This window comes from Prionailurus bengalensis, chromosome E2 (genome assembly GCF_016509475.1).
Source record: "Prionailurus bengalensis isolate Pbe53 chromosome E2, Fcat_Pben_1.1_paternal_pri, whole genome shotgun sequence".
Taxonomy (NCBI): domain Eukaryota; kingdom Metazoa; phylum Chordata; class Mammalia; order Carnivora; family Felidae; genus Prionailurus; species Prionailurus bengalensis.
In genome coordinates, this window is record NC_057352.1 from 31676324 (window position 1) to 31697390 (window position 21067).

General features: G+C 37.9%; 1 protein-coding gene across 2 annotated transcripts in view; it reads right to left on the minus strand.

Annotated features, from left to right (window-relative positions):
* The window catches only part of RPGRIP1L (RPGRIP1 like), a 92924-nt gene that overhangs the window by 37193 nt on the left and 34664 nt on the right, over window positions 1-21067 (minus strand). For both annotated transcript variants that reach the window (XM_043599211.1, XM_043599210.1), the window contains exons 11-17: window positions 17750-17856; window positions 17393-17443; window positions 16531-16710; window positions 15872-15989; window positions 11094-11546; window positions 7303-7454; window positions 2496-2874 (exon numbers count right to left, since the gene is read on the minus strand). In XM_043599211.1, coding sequence (XP_043455146.1) covers window positions 2496-2874; window positions 7303-7454; window positions 11094-11546; window positions 15872-15989; window positions 16531-16710; window positions 17393-17443; window positions 17750-17856 — 1440 coding nt within the window. The remainder of the gene's footprint in view (window positions 1-2495; window positions 2875-7302; window positions 7455-11093; window positions 11547-15871; window positions 15990-16530; window positions 16711-17392; window positions 17444-17749; window positions 17857-21067) is intronic.

Genomic DNA, 21067 nt, shown 5'->3' on the forward strand with positions numbered 1-21067 from the left:
AAAGTATCACCTAGCTGTAACTGTAATATAGAGTCACAAATTTTAGTCATACTGAAAAATCTTGGACTTGAAAAAAACAGAACTATATTTCAAGTATAACTGTTTTCAGGGGTATCCTTCCTTTACTTACTAGAGTCTGTTCTGACTCAAGGGTTTCACACATCTTTTAATGGCTGGCTGGGAAAGAAAAAACAAAACAACTCTAGACCTTAGAACCAAAGAATAAAGATGATAGATGGAATAGAAGGAGATGATAAACTTCTATTACAGGCACAGGTGGGACTTCTAGAATGACCAAATGAAGAGCTCAGTAAATCCTTTCCACAAAAAGAAAGAAGTAATAAAACTGGACCATTTAACGGCTCTGGAAATTAAACAAAGGTGTACAACAAATTGAGAAGCAATTTATTTAAGAGAATCTACAGAAACTCAGTAACAACAGTAAGAGTCAGAACAGACTCTAGTAAGCTACTTCCCTGGCTGAACACAAGACTTGTAGACTGCCTGAAGTTTGAAAACCCCTTACCCAACCCATTCCTTAACTCATAGACAAAAGGTGGGAAGCCAACCAGCTCAAAGTGTTTAAGTGCAACCTTTCACCAATCAATGACTGGCCACTAAACTATGCTGACTCAAACTTAAAATTAAACAAACAAATAAAACCTTACCAGAGACATCAGTGGGTACAATGAGGGAAAGATACAGATTTAGTTCAGGCAAGTCACCAAACAAAAACAGCAAGAGAACCACCCTGTGGAGTAGGGGAGGGTTGAAATCTAGAGTTGCTATAATATAGTATCCTAAATGTCCAATTTTAAAGAACAACAAAAAATCATGGCACCTATGGAGAAGCACGAGTGTATGCTGCAAATATAGGAAAAAAGCCATCAATAGACACATTCTGAGAGTGTCTAGATGTTACACTTAGCAGACAGAAACTTCAGAACAGCTGTTATAAATATGTTCAAAGAACTTAAAAAATTGACATTTAAATAATTAAAAGAAAATATGACAATAACTTATAAAACAGAAAATATAATAGGTAGAAATTTTATAAAAGAGAGAACGTAATAGAAATTTTGGAGTTGAAAGTATAATTACTAAAATGAAAAAAATTCAATAGAGGGGCTCAATAGGAGATTTGAGCTGGCAGAGGAAAGAATCAATGAACTTGAAGACTAACCAATAGAGATTATCCAATATGCAGAGAAAAAAATGAATAAAAATGAATAAAACTTCAGAGAACTGTGGGACACCATTAAACACACACATGTATGTTTCTGCCCACACATTTTCTGCCCAAGAGGGAAGAAAAGGCATAAAAAAAATGAAGAAACAGAAACTTCCCAAATTTGGTACATAAGGTTACCCTACGTATAAAGAAGCTCAACAAATTCCAAATAGGACAAGCACAGTGGGATCCACACCTATACACATCATCGTCTGTTTAAAACCACACACACACACACACACACACACACACACACACACACACACGGAAAATCTTGAGAACAGTATCGAGTGCAAGGAAACCATAATAATATCAATAGCTGATTTATCATCAGAAACCATACATTCCAGAAATTAGTCATCTGATATACCCAAAGTACGAAAGAAAAAAATAACTGATGACTAATATTATACCCTGCAAGACTATCCTTCCAAAAATAAAAGCAAAATAAAGACATTCCTAGATAACAAATGAGAGAATCATACCAGCAGACCTGAGTTACAAAGCATAGTAAAGGAAGTCCTTTAGGCTGAAAGGAAGTGGTACCAGATGGTAACTCAAATCAACACAAAGGAATAGAGAATAATAAAGGTAATTACATAGGTAATTATGTATTACAGTATAAATATGTTTTTTGAGATTTCCCTTAACTGATTTAAAAGACAAATGCATAAAACAATAATAGTAAACTCTTGTTTAACTTACAAAAAACTAAAAAGTATATGATAATAACAGCACAAAGGAGAGGGAGGCAATGGAGCTACATTGGGTAAGGAAACAACACCAGACAGTAACTCAAATCTACAGGAAGAAATAAAGAATACAAGAAGTGATGAATACATAAGTCAGTGTGAGAGTCTCCTATATATCGTCCCTTCTCTTAATTTCTTAAAAGACGAAAAGTTATACAAAGCAATAATTATAACATTGTATTGTTGGGTTTACAACATATATAGGCATTTTATATATAAATATATGACAATAATAACACAAAGGACAGGGGAGGAAATGGAATTATATTGGGGCAGTCTTTCTATACTTTGAGGGGAACTGTTAGTATTAATTTTAGACTGTGATAAGTTAAGACACATATTGTAATCTGCAGAACTACTAAAAAAAATAACTAGAAAAAAAACCCCATAGGCCCAAAGTTGAGGATTATTTGAGAACATTAGGAAGATTAGTTATAGACAGACCATATCCATAACTAAAGTATAATTTAGGTTTGTTTTTACAATTTCATACATTCAAGAAATACACTTACCTGAGATACACCTGTCATGTGCCAGTGAAATCAGAGGCACATTGGCTTTTCCTATGTAAATATTTTCTTGAGTGTCACTATCATCAAACACATAAAAACTCAGAGACTCTGACTTAAGGTATCGGTCCAAATCCATATTCATTGGCACTGGGAAACACATATGATCGTCAAACTGTGGATCATTGCTACTGGGAATGATGGCTGTATCGTGGTCTGCAAAATCAAAAAACTTGTACACAACGTATGGGTGTGGCTGAAGGTGGTTTGCTCGGGACTGCAGACAGTTGCAACATCTTATTGTAATATGAAGTTCATTTAAGTTGCCCTCTGTGGGATCAGTAGAACTGAGCTGAGCAGTTTTGGGTGCCTGCTGACTTGACTGGAAAAAATACATATTTATATTATAGTAATAATACAGTGACAAGATCAACAGCAGCTGCCAAACCCCAAACAAAATAATTCTGTAAATGTACAAAGAACTGCATATTTGCAACTTCACAGTGAATTTCTCAAAACTAACACTCCCTAGAACATGTGTGAACAGGTGATCTTAAGTGATTAGCAATAAACATAGAAGACTGGGTATACATGGAGAGACTGCTGTTAAAATAAAAAATAAAAAAAAAAAAACACCTGATATTCTTTAATTCTATTTAATGACTAATGAGTAAAGTTAACAGATGGGTCCAATGACAAATGTCCTCTAGTTCACTATTAAGAGCTAATTCTTCAACCATTCCAGCTATTCAGATCATATCCCACTCTTAAGTAAGAATCCAGTGAACCTGATGGAGCCCACCTAGAGAGATGATTTCATTACATTTGGATTGGCCCTCATCCTCAACCAATGGTGTTTGGGGAAGCAGATATATTAGCCCAAGACAGCAAGTATAGTGAGGTTCAACTGCTATAACAACAAGAGAACAGGGTGAGAGATAAATCTTAGAGGGCAGAAAAAGCTAGAACTGGGAGGACATTCCAGAAGAAAGATGAGTGAGAAGAATTATTAGGCAGAGCTAGAAGTTACTCTATGGCCCCTTTTGGAACTATAGTTCAGGGAGCCTGTGCATTAGTATTTTAGCAAACAAATACACTAATTAATTGGTAAGTCCACCATAGCTGATGACCTGGGACAAAGAAACATTAGTGTTCCAGGGCCTTGTTCAGTTTAGTGTTGGAAATTTCTCTACTTTCCACAAAGAGGCCCCTCTTTCATAGCATTTTTGAATCTGGGTTGAGCATCTTGAACCTCTGACTCCAGAGAAGTTAACTGGAGAAGGTGAAATAGAACCAAAGTCATAATGCCCTTGGTAGAGACATCGGTGATGTGGAGAGGGCAAGCCTGAAAAGGGAATCACAATACTGCTTTCCCAGGGCTGGTTTGTATTCAACTATAGAATGTTGAGTGGAATGATTTAAAAAGTATCCCTTCTTGGGGTACCTGGGTGGCTCATTCGGTTAAGTGTCTGACTTCGGCTCAGGTCACGATCTCGCGGTTTGTGGGTTCAAGCCCCACATCAGGCTCTATGCTGACAGCTCAGAGCCTGGAGCCTGTTTCAGATTCTGTGTTTCCTCCTGTCTCTGCACACCCCCCCCTCCCCCATACTCATGCTCTGTCTCTCTGTCTCTCAATAACAAATAAGCGTTAAAAATTTTTTTTAAAAAGTATCCCTTCTGCTTCTCACTCCAAATCTACCCACAAAAGTTGGAATTCCAACAAATGACTCACCCAAGCCAGAAAATGGAAGTATAAAAACAAACTACAAAACTAAATAAATAACCTGGTCTCTCTATTTTTAATTCCTTTTTCCATTACAGCACTTTCTAAAGTATGTTCTGAAGAATACTAGTCCAGAAAGATGATCTCTGGGAAACAGGTGCCATTCTTTCTTAAGTTTGGGAATCTGTCATATTAGTCATAGTTCTTTAACTGAAAATTATAGAAACAAATTCTGTCTAGCAAATAGAACAAAAGAGACTTTAATGTAAGCCCATATGGTTATTTCATCGAACTACAGAGCAGAGATGTGGGTGGGCCTTAAGAAGGTAATAGGACTGGAAAACCATCAGAATTTCCTCTCAATCTAGTCTTCATTTTTCTCTGTGTGTTTGCTCATTATTCTCTTTCTCCAGTCCCATTTTCTTTCCTTTGCTGCTTAACAGCAAGAAGATGGCTGCCCTATGGCTCCCAAGCATGTTCCAAGCATGGAGAGTCTTGCTTTCTCTTGAAAGGAATCTGATAAAATACCTAGGAATAAACCTAACCAAAGAGGTGACAAATCTATACACTGAAAACTATAGAAAGCTTATGAAAAAAACTGAAGGAGACACAAAAAAAATGGAAAAATATTCCATGCTCATAGATTAGAAGAACAAATATTGTTAAAATGTTGATACTACCCAAAGCAATTTACACATTCAATGCAACCCCTATGAAAACAACGCCAGCATTCTTCACAGAGCTAGAACTAACAATTCTAAAATTTGTATGGAACCAAAAAAGACCCCAAATGGCCAAAGCAATCCTGAAAAGGAAAACCAAAGCTGGAGGCATCACAATTCCGGACTTCAGGCTCTATTACGAAGCTATAATCATCAAGACAGTATGGTACGGGCACAAACACAGACACACAGATCAACAGAACAGAACAGAGAACCCAGAAATGGACCCACAAATGTATGGCCAACTAATCTTTCACAAAGCAGGAAAGAATATCCAATGGAAAAAGGACAGTCTCTTCAGCAAATGGTGTTGGGAAGACTGGACAGCAACATGCAGAAGAATGAACCTGGACGACTTTCTTACACCATACACAAAAAAGAAACTCAAAATAGATGAGTGACCTAAATGTAAGACAGGAAGCCATCAAAATCCTAGAGGAGAAAACAGGCAATGACCTCTTTGACCTAAGCTGCAGCAACTTCTTCCTTGACATGTCCCCAGAGGCAAGGGGAACAAAAGCAAAAATGAACTATTGGGACCACCAAGATAAAAAGCTTCTGCCCAGTAAAGGAAACAATCAACAAAACTAAAAGGCAACCAACGGGATGGGAAAAGACATTTGCAAATGACATATCAGATAAAGGGTTAGAATGTAAAATCAATAAGGAACTTCTCAAACTCAACAGCCAAAAAACAAATAATCCAGTGAAGAAATGGGCAAAAGACATGAATAGACACTTTTCCAAAGAAGACATCCAGATGGTTAACAGACATATGTCAAATGCTCAACATCACTCATCATCAGGGAAAAACAAATCAAACCCACAATGAGATACCACCTCACACCTGTCAGAATGGCTAAAATTAACAACTCAGGCAACAACAAATGTTGGCAAGGATGCGGAGAATACAGGAGTGCTGGTTTGGAGGGGCATATGCCCCCCAACGTTTATAGCAGCACTACTGACAATAGCTAAAGTACGGAAACAGCCCAAATATCCATCAACAGATGAATGGATAAAGAAGATGTGGTGTGTGTACACACACACACACACACACACACACACACACACACACACAATGGAATAATACTCGGCCATCAAAAGGAATGAAATCTTGTCATTTGCAACATGGATGGAACTAGAATGTATTATGCCAAGTGAAATAAATCGGAGAAAGACAAGTATCATGTGATTTCATTCATATGAGGAATTTAATATTTAAAACAGATGAGCGTAAGGGAAAAGAAGTGAAAATGATATAAAAACAGAGGAAGACAAACCATAAGACACTCTTGAGTACAGAGACCTGAGGGTTGCTAGTGGGGTGTTAGGTGGAGGGAAGGGCTAAAGGGGCATTGAGGAACACACTTGTTGGGATGAGCACTGGGTGTTATATGTAAGTGATGAATTACTACATTCTATTCCTGAAAAAAAAAAAAAGGCAGAATCTGATTGGCTCAACTGGGGTCAGGTGGATATCCCTGAATCATTAGTAATAGTCGGGTGGATAGTAGGAGAGAACAGGATCACTGAACGTAAATCTGGCCCCTGGAGGCTCAACCCCATGGGTTGGGAGTGACAGCAGTCCAAATGAAAAAAGATAACTATGACTTGAGCAGACATTCCAAAATGTTTCAAGTATATTTTATTCCTTTGTTACTCAACCCAAGTGCATACTTTATGCTTTCCTCTTGGGATTCTCATTATACATGAGAAGTCAAGGACTCTATTTAACTTTGCCTACTTCAGTGTTTTCTGCATTCATTGGATCATGGCATTCTTTTGGAAGTATGGCCAGTAAGGCTCCATAAAACATAGTTTGGGAAATGCTGCTCTGAGGAATTGCATTTAAACTTCCAATTCACAGAACTGCAATTCTATTTTTCAAAAGTGCCCTGGGTAGCACAAGGGAGTTCTTTTGTGGTATTAGAAAATTCTGTACCTTGGTTGTGGTGGCAGTTACATGAATATATACACATGATAAACCTGCACAGAACTAATACTACACACACACACACACACACACACACACACACACACGAGTGCATATAAAAACTGAACAATCTGAATAAGGTCTGTAGCCTAGTTAATGGTATTATACCAATGTCAATTTCCTGGTTTTGAGAGTGCACTGTAGTTATTTAAGATGTTACAACTGGGAGAAGCTGGATGAAGGGTACATAGAACTTCTCTGTACTGTTTTTGCTACTTCCTGTAAGTCTATAATTATTTCAAAATAAAAAGTTAAAAAGAGTCACTTGATGGCTATGAAAGAAAATGATTTTGGTTTAAAGCATGACATATAAAGACATATTATAAAATTTCTGTGTCATAAAAATGTCTTAAAGTCCAACCAGCTCACCCAATGCATTTGCTCTGGCCCCTTATAATTTGATGTTATATATCCCAAAGCTTTTGCTCGTTCTCGATAAAGTCGAATTGCTTGATCCATGGGAATTCGTAATCTGAACCAGTATTCCACTATGCCAAAATTTGGGATGTCTCCTTTAGTTCCTACAAGCCAATGCATAACTCACTGTTAAAATTTTATACTGAGTAAAATAATATATGATTTGCACGAATGATGTGTGATTGGCAAAGAACAGAGCTGAAGAAAATAAAGTTACTTCTGCAAGCAGGAGTTTCATTGTATGTTAAGTATTATTAAAGAACTATGTCAAATTATGCTTGAGATATTCCAATTTATACTGTTTCAATCCTTCTAAAATATAAAGAAAAAACTAAACACTGTCTTAAATACTCCGCAGATTCTTTCTGATGCTACAGTAGCTTGTTTTTAATAAGTTGCACTCAATGTAGACTGACAGATACAATATGAAAGCCCACAATTATAAATGTGATACTCCACATTGTGATTCAACTTCCAAGAGATCTTGGGCACCTCTCCACTTCTCTACTGTGCCACCAGTACAGGGACAAATGCCCCAGCTGTGCCAAATATATGCAAGCCATGCTCGCATGATGTCTGCCCCCATACACCCTCAGTGCTCCTTTTGACTCAGGCAGCTCTTCATCACTCTTCCTCTGTGAAGATTTCCTCTATAGCTCCTGGGGGACTTAAGAACTCCTTCCCAGAGAAGAAGGATATCCTCTCATTAGAACATTGACTCTTTTCACATAACTGTCCATTCACCAGCCTATTTCTCCACCTGCACTCTTAAGTTTCTTGAGGGTCAGGGCTGTGGTTTCCATTGATACATTCCTACCAGAGGGACTAGTACATAATGGGTACTCAATATTTGGTGAACAGAGGATATTCTATATGTAAACTTTCCTAAACATACCATATTATTAACATTATTTCCCCATTCTCTTCATTGGTTTCTTTCTCGTTAATGGATCATTCTCATCAACATATAATACTTCATTCAAATCTGCTATCATTAAAAAAGTCCTAAAACAAGAATATTTATGGATACACATATTTGCTTGTATATGCTTAAAATTTCTTTGTGAAAATTTGTAGCCTTTGGTGAGGGGGCCTAGGGTAGCTGAGGGACAGGAGTGGGAGAGAGATTTTATGGCAAAAATTTTCACTTTTTTATTTTCTGACTTTGATTTTTATGTTACCCCTGTGATCAATCAATAAAATAAAACCCTTCCCCGGAAGCTAAGTCACCCTCTTATCATTCTGAAATGGTTTATTTACTTGGCCTCTAGGATACTGCATACTCTTGGTTTGCCTCCTAAGTGACTGGCTACTCTTTACTTTCCTCTGCTGGTGTTTCTTCTTCCTCCTGAACTCTAAATTCTGTGGTTTTCCAAGGCTCAGTCCTTGGCCACTTTCTCTGCTTTCTGTACATTCATTCTCCATGTGTTATAACCTAGGCTAAAGGCTTAAAATATATTCAATATGGTAACGACTCCCCCTTTCATATCTTTATCCCTGACCTTTGGGCTAGTTAGTGCAGCCCATATGCCATTTCCACTTGGCTGTCCAATAGGCAGGTCAGTCTTAACTTGTTCAAACAGAATTCTTGATTTTCTTCCTCAGGCCTTCCTTTCTCAGGCCTACCTCAATAAATGGCCTCACAATTCTCCTTGGTGTTCGTGACAGAAATCTTGGCCCTCCACTTCTCTCATTACCTTACATACAATTGATAAGCAAGTCTTAAAGGAACAGTTAACTAAATATACATTGAAAATAATCATTTGTCAATGTTCTCATTACCTTCTTCTTCTTCTTCTTCTTCTTCTTCTTCTTCTTCTTCTTCTTCTTCTTCTTCTTCTTCTTTAGAGAGAGAGAGAGAGTGTGTGCAAGTTGGGGGGCGAGGGCAGAGAGAATCTCAGGCAGGCTCCAAGCCCAGCTTGGAGCTCAATCCCACGACACTGGGATCATGACCTGAGCTGAAATCAAGAACCTGAAGCTCAACTAACTCAGCCAGGTTGTACCAAGGTGCCTCGCTCATTACCATCTGGATCCAAGCCACCATCATCTCTCCACAGATTAATGCAATAGCCTGATAATGGTCCTATTTTCTCTCTTGGCCCCTACAGACTCTTCTTCTTACAGCACCCAAGGCAGCTTTTCTAAAACCTACATGTGGGAGCACCTGGGTAGCTCAGTTAAGCATCCGACTCTTAACTGTGATCTCACAGTTCATGGGTTTGAGCCCCACGTAGGGCTCTGACCTGAAAGCATGGAGCCTGCTTGGGATTCTTTCTCCCTCTCTTTCTGCCCCTCCCCTGCTCGCTCTCTCTCAGAAATAAATAAACAAACATTAAAAAAATAAAATCTATGTGTGATCATGTCACTTCCCCCCTCAAAACTCTCCAATGACTTTCATCACCGAGAGATAAAAACTCCACGTTCCTCACCATGACCTACAAGACCTACAAGTTTTTACGGCATGACCTAGTCCTTCCATAGTTTTTCTCTTTTATTTAAGCTTATTTAGAGAGAGAATGAGCGAGAGAGCAAGGGAGGGGCAGGGAGAGAAGGGGGGAGAGGGGAGGGGAGAGAGAGAGAGAGAGAGAGAGAGAGAGAGAGAGAGAGAGAGAGAATCCCAAGCAGGCTCCGCACTGTCATGGGGCTTGAACTGTGAGATTGTGACCTGAGCTGAAATCAAGAGTCGGATGCTTGACTGACTGAGCCACCCAGGTGCCCCTTGGTTTTCTGTTTTTCTTTTTATAGTGTATCTTCAAAAAAGTTTCTATTTAAATTCCAGTCAGTTAACATACAGCGTAATATTAGTTTCAGGTGTAGAATTTAGTGATTTAACACTTCCATACAACACCCGGTGCTCATCACAAGACGTGCCTCCTTCACACCCATCTCTTATTTAACCACCCCCCCCCCACCTCCCTGCTGGTAAACATCAGTTTGTTCTCTACAGTAAGGAGTTTCTTGGCTCGCCCCTCCTCCTTTTCCTTTTGCTCATTTGTTTTGTTTCTTGAATTCCACGTAGGAGTGAAATCATATGCTCTTTGCCTTCCTCTGACGGCCTTATTTTGGCGTAGTCATCCTTCTATTGTTTTAATCGCTTTCCTGCTTTAGCCGCTGGCCTTCTCGCTGCTCCTCCAGTATGTCACGCTTGTCCCTCCACCTTGGTACTTGGTGTTTCCACTGCAGGAAACATTCTTTCCCCGGATCCTGTCATGGATCTTCACTCAGGTCTCTACCAATGTCACCCATCAGGGATGCCTTTGTCTGAGTTCGCCATCTTCTCTCTCTCTCTCTTTATCCTGTTCATTTTTCTCCATCTGATGAGATATTTATTTGTTTTATGGCCTGTCTTCCCCTCTAGAAGGTAGGCTACACGATGGCAGGGGCTCTGTCTTATTTAGCACCGACCCCTGTATTTCCAATGCCTGCTAACAGTGATAGCAAATGACCTTACAGAATATTTGATGAATGTACTACAATTAACATTTGATCAAAAAAGGGTATCGATACGGTAAATAAATACATGTACTTAGGAGCTTTTAAAAAAGTAATAGCCATCGCACTGATATCCTCAATGACATTTAGGATAGTCCAGTCTATTCTGGGCAGCTCAGTTAGAGAACACTGTCCAACAGCCTCAAGGGATCTTGAATCCGTACGAGGAAAGATACTAATGTAGAGCATCATAGTAACCTATACACCAAATTAGTGACTCACACATCCAAAGCTTATAAGATTGTACTTACCAACCAAACTTGCTGTGCAAAATATGCGACCACTTTTTTCTAGAATTTCATGGAATCTCAGCTGACAAGCTGCAAGTGTTTCGTAATCTGTGCTGTAAGCTTGGTGGACCTCAAGAGTGACAGTATTCTTCTGAATGTATTGTAAAAATAAGTCGTCAACATGAACAAGATACTGAGAAGTGAAGTTATATTCTGGGTGGAGGCCTTGCACTATGGGAGAGGTCTGTAGCTCAAAGTCATAGAAAGCATAGGTACAGAAAGTGACAGGCTCTTTATCTCCAGACGCCTGTAAAACTTCAGAAGAAAAGGTTACTTTGTTGATATGGATTTCAAATAGGTTTTTGCCTCGTTCTAAGTGAATGGTCTCATCAAATTCATCAACAGAGTCATCTGGCATGATTTCTGGTTTAAATTTATACTGCTTGGTGCCATAGGCAATATCCTTTAATTGGGCTGCAAGAGAAGACACACAGTTTAGATATTTTTAAATATTGACATATGAAGATACAAACTGGCTTTTGAAGTGGTAGGAAGGCGAAGTGCTTTTGGTGAAGAGTCTCAATCTTAAATTCTGTGACCACACTGTTTTTCTGTGAGTAATACTGTATTATACAAAAATTCGTCCTTGGTTTTGAGATCACTTATTAACAACAAAATTACAACTCAAGTTAGAATATAGCCTGTACCAGGGAAGAGGAAAAAGAAAAAAAGAAGAAAAGGCTTTTGAAAGTACAGCTGAGGTAAATATTTGGATTCTTCCTGTTCCTCTGCTTCTGCTTTATTACCTTCTCTCCTTTAAAGTCGATTTCTCTTTCTGCTGGCTCCTTCCCTTCAGCTTATGGAAATACATACTTTCCTACTTTTAGGGGTGATGGATAATGTTTATTGTCTTGATTATGGTGATGGTTTCACAGTGTATCCATGGGCCCAAAACTCACCAAACTGTATGCTTTGAATACGTGCAGTTTAAAGTATGTTAATTATACTTCTACAAAGCTGTTTTTTTAAACAGGTATCTCTCTTTTTTTTTTTAAAGTTTGTTTTGAGAGAGAGAGAGTGCATGTGCAAGCACGTGAGCAGGGGAGGGGCAGAGAGAGAGAGAGAGAGAGAGAGAATCCCAAGCAGGCCCCCTCACTGCCAGCTCGGGGCCCCACGGTGGGGCTCAGAGTCATAAACTGTGAGACTGTGACCTGAGCTGAAATCGAAAGTCAGACGCTCAACCAGCTGAGCCACTCAGGAGCCACAGATGTATCTCTTTCTAGATACACATTTTATCCCCATGTTATATCCACATTTCTGGAAAGAATAATGTATACTGGAGTCTACAACTCCACATCTAACAGACACTCTTCTTCAACTTCTTGCGAATAGTATCTGCCTTACTTTTCTTAGGAAACTGCTCCAGAATAGGTCACCAGGAACGAATGAATTGCTAGATTGAATGGGCTTTGGTCCTTGTATTAGGTGGTTTCTTTCCTTCCTTGACACTGATGATCACTTTCTCTTTTTTGAACCTCTGTCCTACCTTGGTTTCCATGTCATCATCAACCCGGCTTCTCCTTTTACCTCTCGTGTCATTCTTTTAGGGTTTCTTTGTTTTTCTCATCATTTGCTGGGGTCCTGCTTTTATCCTCTCCTTAGAGGACATATTCTCACGGGTAATCTCCCCCTTTTATGACTTCTGCTACTATAAATATGCTGAAGACTCTCCTCTTTCTATTAAAAAAATTTTTTTTTAGCGTTTATTTATTTTTGAGAGACAGAGAGAGACAGAGCAGGAGTGGGGGAGGGGCACAGAAAGAGGGAAACACAGAATCCGAAGCAGGCTCCAGGCTCTGAGCTGTCAGCACAGAGCCCCATGGTGGGGCCGAACCCACGAACCCCGAGAGCATGACCTGAGCCGAAGTCAGACGCTTGACCGACAGAGCCACCCAGGCACCCTAATCTTTCTATTTTTAATTCAGATTTATGTCCTGAATTCCAGACCCAGAGATCTGATGCCTTGCTGGGTCCTCTGTCTAGATATCCCCTTGGCACTTCAAACTCGATATATCCAAAATAGCATGCATCTAACACCAAGGAGTAGTCTCTTCCAGTTATTTCTGTACTTTGAATCTCAGGCGCTGATGGCAGCATCCATCCAGTTGCCCAAGCTTGATACCACGGGATCATTCTAGTTTCCCTTTCTCTTAATTCTCCCCACATCACTAGTATTCAACAGTGTTTCCTAAGTCGTTACAAATTTGCCCCTGTTCATTCTCTGTCCACTAATGCTACCTTTCTTACACTCCCAGTGTTTATCACCAAGATTATGATGGAACCCAAAGTGCTTCCTTCCTTCAGATCTTACTCACTCTTCCTAGTAACTACAGCATAATCTCCCAAATGCAGTTCTGGTGTATTACTATCTACCTTAAACACTGCTTAGTGGTTTTCTAGGTAGGTAATTAAGGTTAAAATTCTTCAGGGGGGCAAGGGCACCTGGGTGGCCCAGTCGGTTAAGGGTCCGACTTCGGCTCAGGTCATGAGCTCACGGTTTGTGGGTTCAAGCCTCGCATCGGGCCCTGTGCTGACAGTGCAGAGCCGGCTTGGGATTCTCTCTCCCTCTCTCTCTGTGGCTCCTTGACTTGTGCTTCCTCTCTCTCTCTCTCTCTCTCAAAATAAATAAATAAATAAATCATAAAAAAAAATTAAAAACAAAAACAAAACTCCTCAGGGTGGCAAGCAGGGCCTCGATGTCTTGGTTTTCTCCAGCCTTGCCAGGAGATCCTCCTCCACTTATTAACCAGGAGTGGTGCCATTCATTTGCAAATGAATGGCAGCCCTTCACCTTATGGGCATTTTTACCTGCCTCCTCTACTTCCTGGAAGGCCCTTCTTGCTTTTACTTAGTGGTGAATTCTCTAGCCTTTGGAGACTCCAAACCTACTGCGTGGCAGTCTTCCCCGAGTCTTCAGGTGTAAGTAGGCATCTCTCCTCAACGTTTCCGCCGCATCTTTCGCGTTTCCTAGCTTCCCACTCTTCCCGGGAAGGGATACTCTATTTACTTCCTCCATCTTCCGAGTTCCCTGAGGGTGGGACCCGAGCTTTCTTTCCTATTTGGCTTCTCACTGACCAGCACTTTGCTTAGCATGCAGGAAGAGCTTGAGCAGGTTTATGGGATGAATCAGTGAATATTGGGGACTGATAATATATATTGGTGAAGATTTAGTGAGGCCAAAAGGAATGAAAATCCCAAGCTACGTGACCTCCGTGTGATTCAGGAAAATTCTATTAAGCAAATTTTTATGGAGTACTACTTGAAATAAAAGGTACATACTGCTCTTTGACTGCTGGAAAACCCTGTTCAGGCGGATCAAACCCTTCTGCTTAGAGCAGTGGTTCTCAAAGTGTGGTCTGGGAATGCTGAGGGTCCCTGAAACGGATTTTGGAGGCCTGTGAGGTCAAAACTATTTTTAAAACAATCCTGACATGTCATTTGCCTTTTTCATTCTTATTCTCTCACAAGTGTACGATGGAGTTTCCCAAACTCTACATGATGTGTGATATCATAACAGATTGAACGCAGAAGCAGGTTTAAAAACCCAGCTGTTTTCTATTAAGGTATACGCCAAAAAGTTTGTAAAAATGTCAAACAATTAAAAAAAAAAAAGGAAAACAATTTAAAACAGTGTAACTTTTCTTACTATTTTTTTTTTTTTTTTTGGTATGGAAAATACAGCGTTTTAAAAATAAATACTGTAATTTATGTTAACATGTAACGGATTTACTACTGTTATTTTAGCATGACATAAAATAAATATTTTCCAAATTTCTCACTTTCAATTCTTACTAGAAGTATAGTAAGTATGACCCATAGAAGCAAGAGGCCCTTGGGATCCTCAGTGATTTTTCAGAGTGTAGAATTACGGCTGGCCTAGATCCATACATTAAACATTGTATGGCAGGGGACATGAAAGAGAGACAAAGTACTTGGCATCGAAGAACGTATCGTGCCATCACAGGGAACATGCAAAACTCCAACAATAAAGAACACTTCCATAATACAGTCCCCAAACATACTTTCCGAGTACATAAGAGGAAGGATGCTAAGTACCGAGGCAGTGTTTTTCAAAGTGTGGTCTTGCACCTGCGTCTGAGTCGCTTGGATTTCTAAATATAGCAGCATCATGGGCCCCTGGATCTCCAGGGATAGGGCCCAGGAAGCTACATTTGAAACAAGTTTCCCACATGATTTTCATACTTGCCTAAGTCTGGAAACCACTGTAAGGGCATTTCAAGTAGAGGCATGAATGGTTAGGAGTGATGAGAGCCAGCTTCCTGGCACAGGCATGCATTGCATTTGGTTAGATTTCGAAGCAGGGTAAAAAGGGCGTACGTTGGCTATAAAGGAGGTTTAGGCGGAACAAAGATCCAGTGGTAGGACCGAGAAAGGTGAATCTGACAAAGAGCAAGCAGACTTGTCTGGCTGCGAGGCATAGCTTGCTGAGAAGAGAAACTCGAAATGAGGTGGTAAAGTTAGTTCTGCCGTGCTCCATAAACTACTTTGAAATCTTGCCTGCAACACTGGATCCAAAAAGCAGTAGAAAGTTACTAAAAATTCTTGAGTGGAAAAGAATCAGATAAAAAATTTCTGGTAAATTCTCCTTACAGCTATGAATTGGAGAAAAAAAAAAATAGAACAAAGAGAAATCGTGAGTGTAGATTTGGATGACATTTTCAACTGTCGTAAACTCTACCCGTCTAGTTACTGTAGACGAACAATTGTGCGCATCGTACCTTCTAGTTTCTGAATGCGTGCAGCTCTGATATCAAGAAGATGAACATATTGTTCCACTTTGAGTTCATAATCTTGCTGCAAATTTTCCATCTTCTGGGTCACTGCTTCAACTTCCATCTAAAAAAGAGGAGATAAGAAGTCTCAATACTTAGGATTAGTTCCATTTTCATTTTTTAAAGCGACTATGACAAGCATTTTCCTAGATCTTGGAGATACCAGGAGCTGTAAACCATGGTTTTCTGAAACAGCTCACAGTTTAGAAAATTATGCTTGGCAATGTTCATAAATAAATCAGAAGTAAAATTAACAAAACCCGAGATCCCTTCCCATGGAGGTGATTTTCCCGTTTGTTACAGGCTACAATCACACGTGGTTGTGGCAGGACTTCAGGATAACTATAACCCATTTGCAGAATGTGCTAATACGAGCAAAGGTGAATTCATTGCTGGTGTTTGGTCTCTAAAACCAGGGACTTAAAAAAAACATAGTTTTTCAACTACTGACTCTAAGTACCTAGTTACGAGGCCACATTCCAGGCATGTGGTAATAAATGATAAGAGATTATAACAGATGATAATACATAACACTGCTTAGAAAAGTAAATCATCAGTTGATTATTGAGGAAAATCTATTTTCCCGAGTTAGTGTTGCACCTTACCTGATAATCTTTATTAATTTTATGTTGCATAATTAGCATGTTTCGTGTCTTTTCAAGCTCTTGCACCGTTTCTGCATGAGTTGCTTGTAGCTCTCTCATGGAGCGTTCTAGATCTTTGTTAATTTTATTGTCTACTTTCTCTAAAAAGGAAAGATCTCCATTTTTTTGTGACTTTTGAGCCTAAAATAAAAACATGTTTTCTTACTGAAATAAGAGTTTCTAAAATATAATCATGTGAATTAATATAGATGTGGCAAGGAAAAATCATTAATTGAAAACAGATATATTTCCATTTTCCATCAGGAATAAAACAATCCTGATACAGAAAATATATTTAGATAGACATTTGGAACAATTACAGAGAATTCAAAAAACAGTTTATTACTTCATGACATAAAGAAGAATCATGTACATTTATTTCTATTTCTTCAATTGATTAAATGCTACACAGTGTTGATCTAAAGGGAAAGAAATGTATTTTCTCGTGTCTTCTTATAAATAACAGAATATCCTAGAACTGAAAAAATATCTTCTGGTAACATTTATAATTCAATATTTTACTTAAGATAATAGGGTGTACCAAGGTCTCTTAGGACAAAATTGTTGATTAGTTTTATAGTGAGGTGTGTAAAAGTGAAATATTTGTACAGTTGGAGAAAGTGCTTTAAATAAGAGTTTTTGAGGTCTATTTTAATGTAATTTTGATGTCATTATGAAATATGTATATGCTGTAAGTAAATGTCACCTGACCACTTTCCTGAATAATTTATTCTCCAAGTATAAGGGTTACAGACAAGGGTCATCATTATGCTGAAACAGTTATATGTAGACATGAAATTCATGGTGAAGTTCAGAAAGTTACCTTTATAAGCAGGAGAGCTTCACTCAATTCATCAGCATTAATATCACTGTCCTGCAAAAGACAGAGTGAGTAAAAGCTCACAATGAGATATTAATGGAAAGTACAAGAGACATTCCAACTATGCAGATTATCCTCACGGAACATAAGCTGCCTGATAGCATGAATTAATAAACTAAGTAAAAGAGACATTCGACTATTCAGAATCTCCTCCTGAAATGCAAGCTGCCTAATGACCATGAATTAATAAACCAAGTAATATATTTGTCTTCTTTTGCTTTGTAGTACAGTGTTTCCTCTGTGTATAAAATATTTAGATACAGATTTGGAGTTTATCTCCTAAATAAGAAAATAGTTCACCTGGTTGTAAAACTTCATGCGGTTTTTAAGTTCATCAAGTTGTTGCTTTTGTTCCAGATACTGTAACTGTAGTTCTCTATTTTCTTGGATGAGTTTCTCATTTTGGTCTTAAAAATAAAGTCAATGCCATTAGAAAGGTAAGAGAGCATGAGGTAAGAACACATTTAAAATTAATTTAATTCCTGATACACACCAAGCTGGATCTAGCATTGCTCTGGTCAGAGAGGAAATTATGCTAGCACCTAGACAAAGGCAGCAGGAGAATGAGGAACAAATGAACACGATCATGTGTCTACCATATGATCCAGTTTCTTATCAAAAACTGAAGACTGAAGTTCATAGTATTAATATAAGGAAATTGTGGCCTCTGGGACTTCAAAGGAACATTCTATCTAAAATACCTAAGAAAATATGTTTCTAAATCTATGATTTTTACTTACTTATTAAGGGTCCTGAAAGGCATGCAAAAAAAAAAAAAAGTTTTTTTTTTTTTGTCTTTTAGTGTTTTAATTGACGTCCTTGAGTTTTCTTTTTCCAATTTAGCATTAAGTCTTTTTATTAAAACAACATAATTTCTTTGGTAATAACTAAATCTGTAATTCTAATCAACCACACTTTGAACAAATCTGCTAAGATAGGAGGAAGGGATTCTTAGCCAGGGCATGGTAGCATCAGTAATAATTCATGTGTGTTCTTTATTCATTGAGTTCATGCTGTTAATTAGTAAGACATGGACTCAGAGCTCTCGTTAAGGAATAGAGATAGGTTACATTCACCTAGGTTCTCATTTGCCTTGACCCACAATCAGGAGCACAGAGCAGAGCTACAGAAAATAGTAATAAATCCATGAAGAGACGAATTTTTTACTCCCTGCATTAAACATATGCTTAACTTAAAAAAAAAAAAAAAAGCAAGCTAACAAATCTATTCTTTGGTCTCATGTTCTTAAGCGTACTCTTCAACAGAGTTCATTGTCGGGGTCAGGTGTCCTCCTTTTTGGCTCCCCGTTCACTAACTCTAAACCATGTCATCCAAAGTGTCTCCACTAATTTCATCCTAGTTTCAAAGATTTGTGTTTACCAAAAGTCTTCAAGTTGTACATTTTTGTTTCCTTTTCTTAAAAAAAGCAAGTCAACACATTTGCCAAGAATTCTTTGCATGAATACATTTGCACGCTGAATGCATGTTATACAAAAATACATTTCTGACTTTTATAATGCTTTTGTGTTCCCAAGATTTAACTTGGGATATACATACTACATGTAAGTAAAAATAGTAAATTACACAATTAAGAAGAAATGGACTAAATTTGGATATCTTTAATGTCACATATTTCCTGGAAAACTAAAAAGTAAAAAAAAAAAAAGTGACTCTAGAGTATGCAGAGACATTTTAATATCAAATATATAAACATTTTTATCTTATCGATGAAAAGTTAAAAGGTTATCCTTTTGCTAATATTTAGTGACCTAAATAAGAGTTCACAAGTGTGAACAGTACTTGGAAAATTTGAAGGTAAAGGTCAACTATTTGTCTTTCAACTCAAAATTAGGATCAATAGTAAATATGAATTGTTAGAGGAGATAAACAACTTTTTCAGTTACAGAGTATGGTAAGAATGCAGAACATTTTATTTTCTGTTGATTAGGTTAAAACATCTAGATAGAAATGGTTAGGTAACAGAAAAAAGGTAAATATAGTAAGAAAAATATAAAACTAAAGGTAGTTTCCTTCTTGGCCTGCAAACGGGTTAGGGGTTCTGATGACGAGGTAAAGTGTAAAGGACAGGACTATTGCCCCTTCCCCCAGATAGAGCGTTTTCTGATTACTATTTTCATGCTCCTGTTTGTCTCTTCTTTCAATATTTCAGAGCAGGGTTCTGAGAATGAAATGCTAGTAGGTATACATGAACTTATTCAAATGTTTCTTCCTTTGCTGATTTCTGTGTCAACAATGTCCCCGTTTCATGGATATTTTTAAAGCTAGGGTGTTAGTAGTGGGAAAATAGCTTATTAGTGGGGGAAGACATTACTGAATATGAGTAACTTTCTCTCTACTAGATTTTATGTAGAATTATCCACGGTATTTTTCCTTTCTCAAACTGTTTATTGGGGATACAACTCCTGGGTCTTTAAGAAGCCCGGAGACGCTGTAGTTCAAACAAGAGATAGCCTTGCTGGATTATAATAAGAAAAATCAAAGCATCCTGTACAAGATGAAAAATAACCTCCTTACCTTATGATTTGACAAAAAGCAGGTTAAGCTAAACAGCATTTTATTCAAATGGGATAACATTTCACTCTTTTAAAATTATGTTCTTCAAGCACACCATTAATAAGCAGAGTGCGGAGAACAATCCAACTAAACAATTTTCAGAGCTCCTTTGTGCTAATATCTTCAGCTGTGATCAATATAACCATATGCATTATGCTGAATTATGCATTTCAGCTAAAGATAGAAAGGAACTTTCAAAAGCAGGGCCCTTAAACACATGCAGTTAATTTAAGCATTAACCAAATGCAAACTGCATTTACATATTCTTCCCCCACATATTCACACAATCTGAAACTAATTTGTACCTTGAATAAAGAGGTGAGTATTCTCTAAAAATAATTTGCCAGTTAGATGAATGAGTCTAAGAGGCCAGGGAAACATCTTCTGGCAAAGAACACTCGACAAATGAAAAGGTAAATGTGTGAAGAGACTTCAAAGTGGAATGAAACAATTTCAAAATCTGTAAGACAAAAAGGAACTTTCTACATATTGAAAGATTTCCTTATAAAGAGATTTTCAATTTTTTTTTTGTTTGTTTAGTACTTCCCAGAAAAAAAATGGTTCAAGGCTGTAATATTTTTCTTATAATCCATTGTAACATATTCACCAAACGATCCCAAACTTCAGTCATTAGACTTATAAACTTTGGGTATTCAAGCAAAATAACTAAAATAACAGTTGACTTAAAAATAAAGATTCAGTACTAGCAATTCTTCTTAAGAAATCAACTGAATAAATGTGTAAAGATTTGTGTAGAGAGATGTTTATGATACTTAACAAAACTGAAACTCTTCAAAAATTCATCAGTAGAAGATTGTTAAGCAATTTTTTGTACATCCTCACGTAGAAAACCAGGACAGACATTATAAGTGATGATGATGTGGGTTTATACTTATACTCAAGGAACGGTTTCATAACATAGTAAAGACAAAAAGCACATTATAAAAACTGTACCTGCACATACAAACAACTCTGGAAGGACAAACATAAACATATTAATAGTGATTATCTTGTGGGGTGTGGGAGTGAGTGACTTCCAGAAAT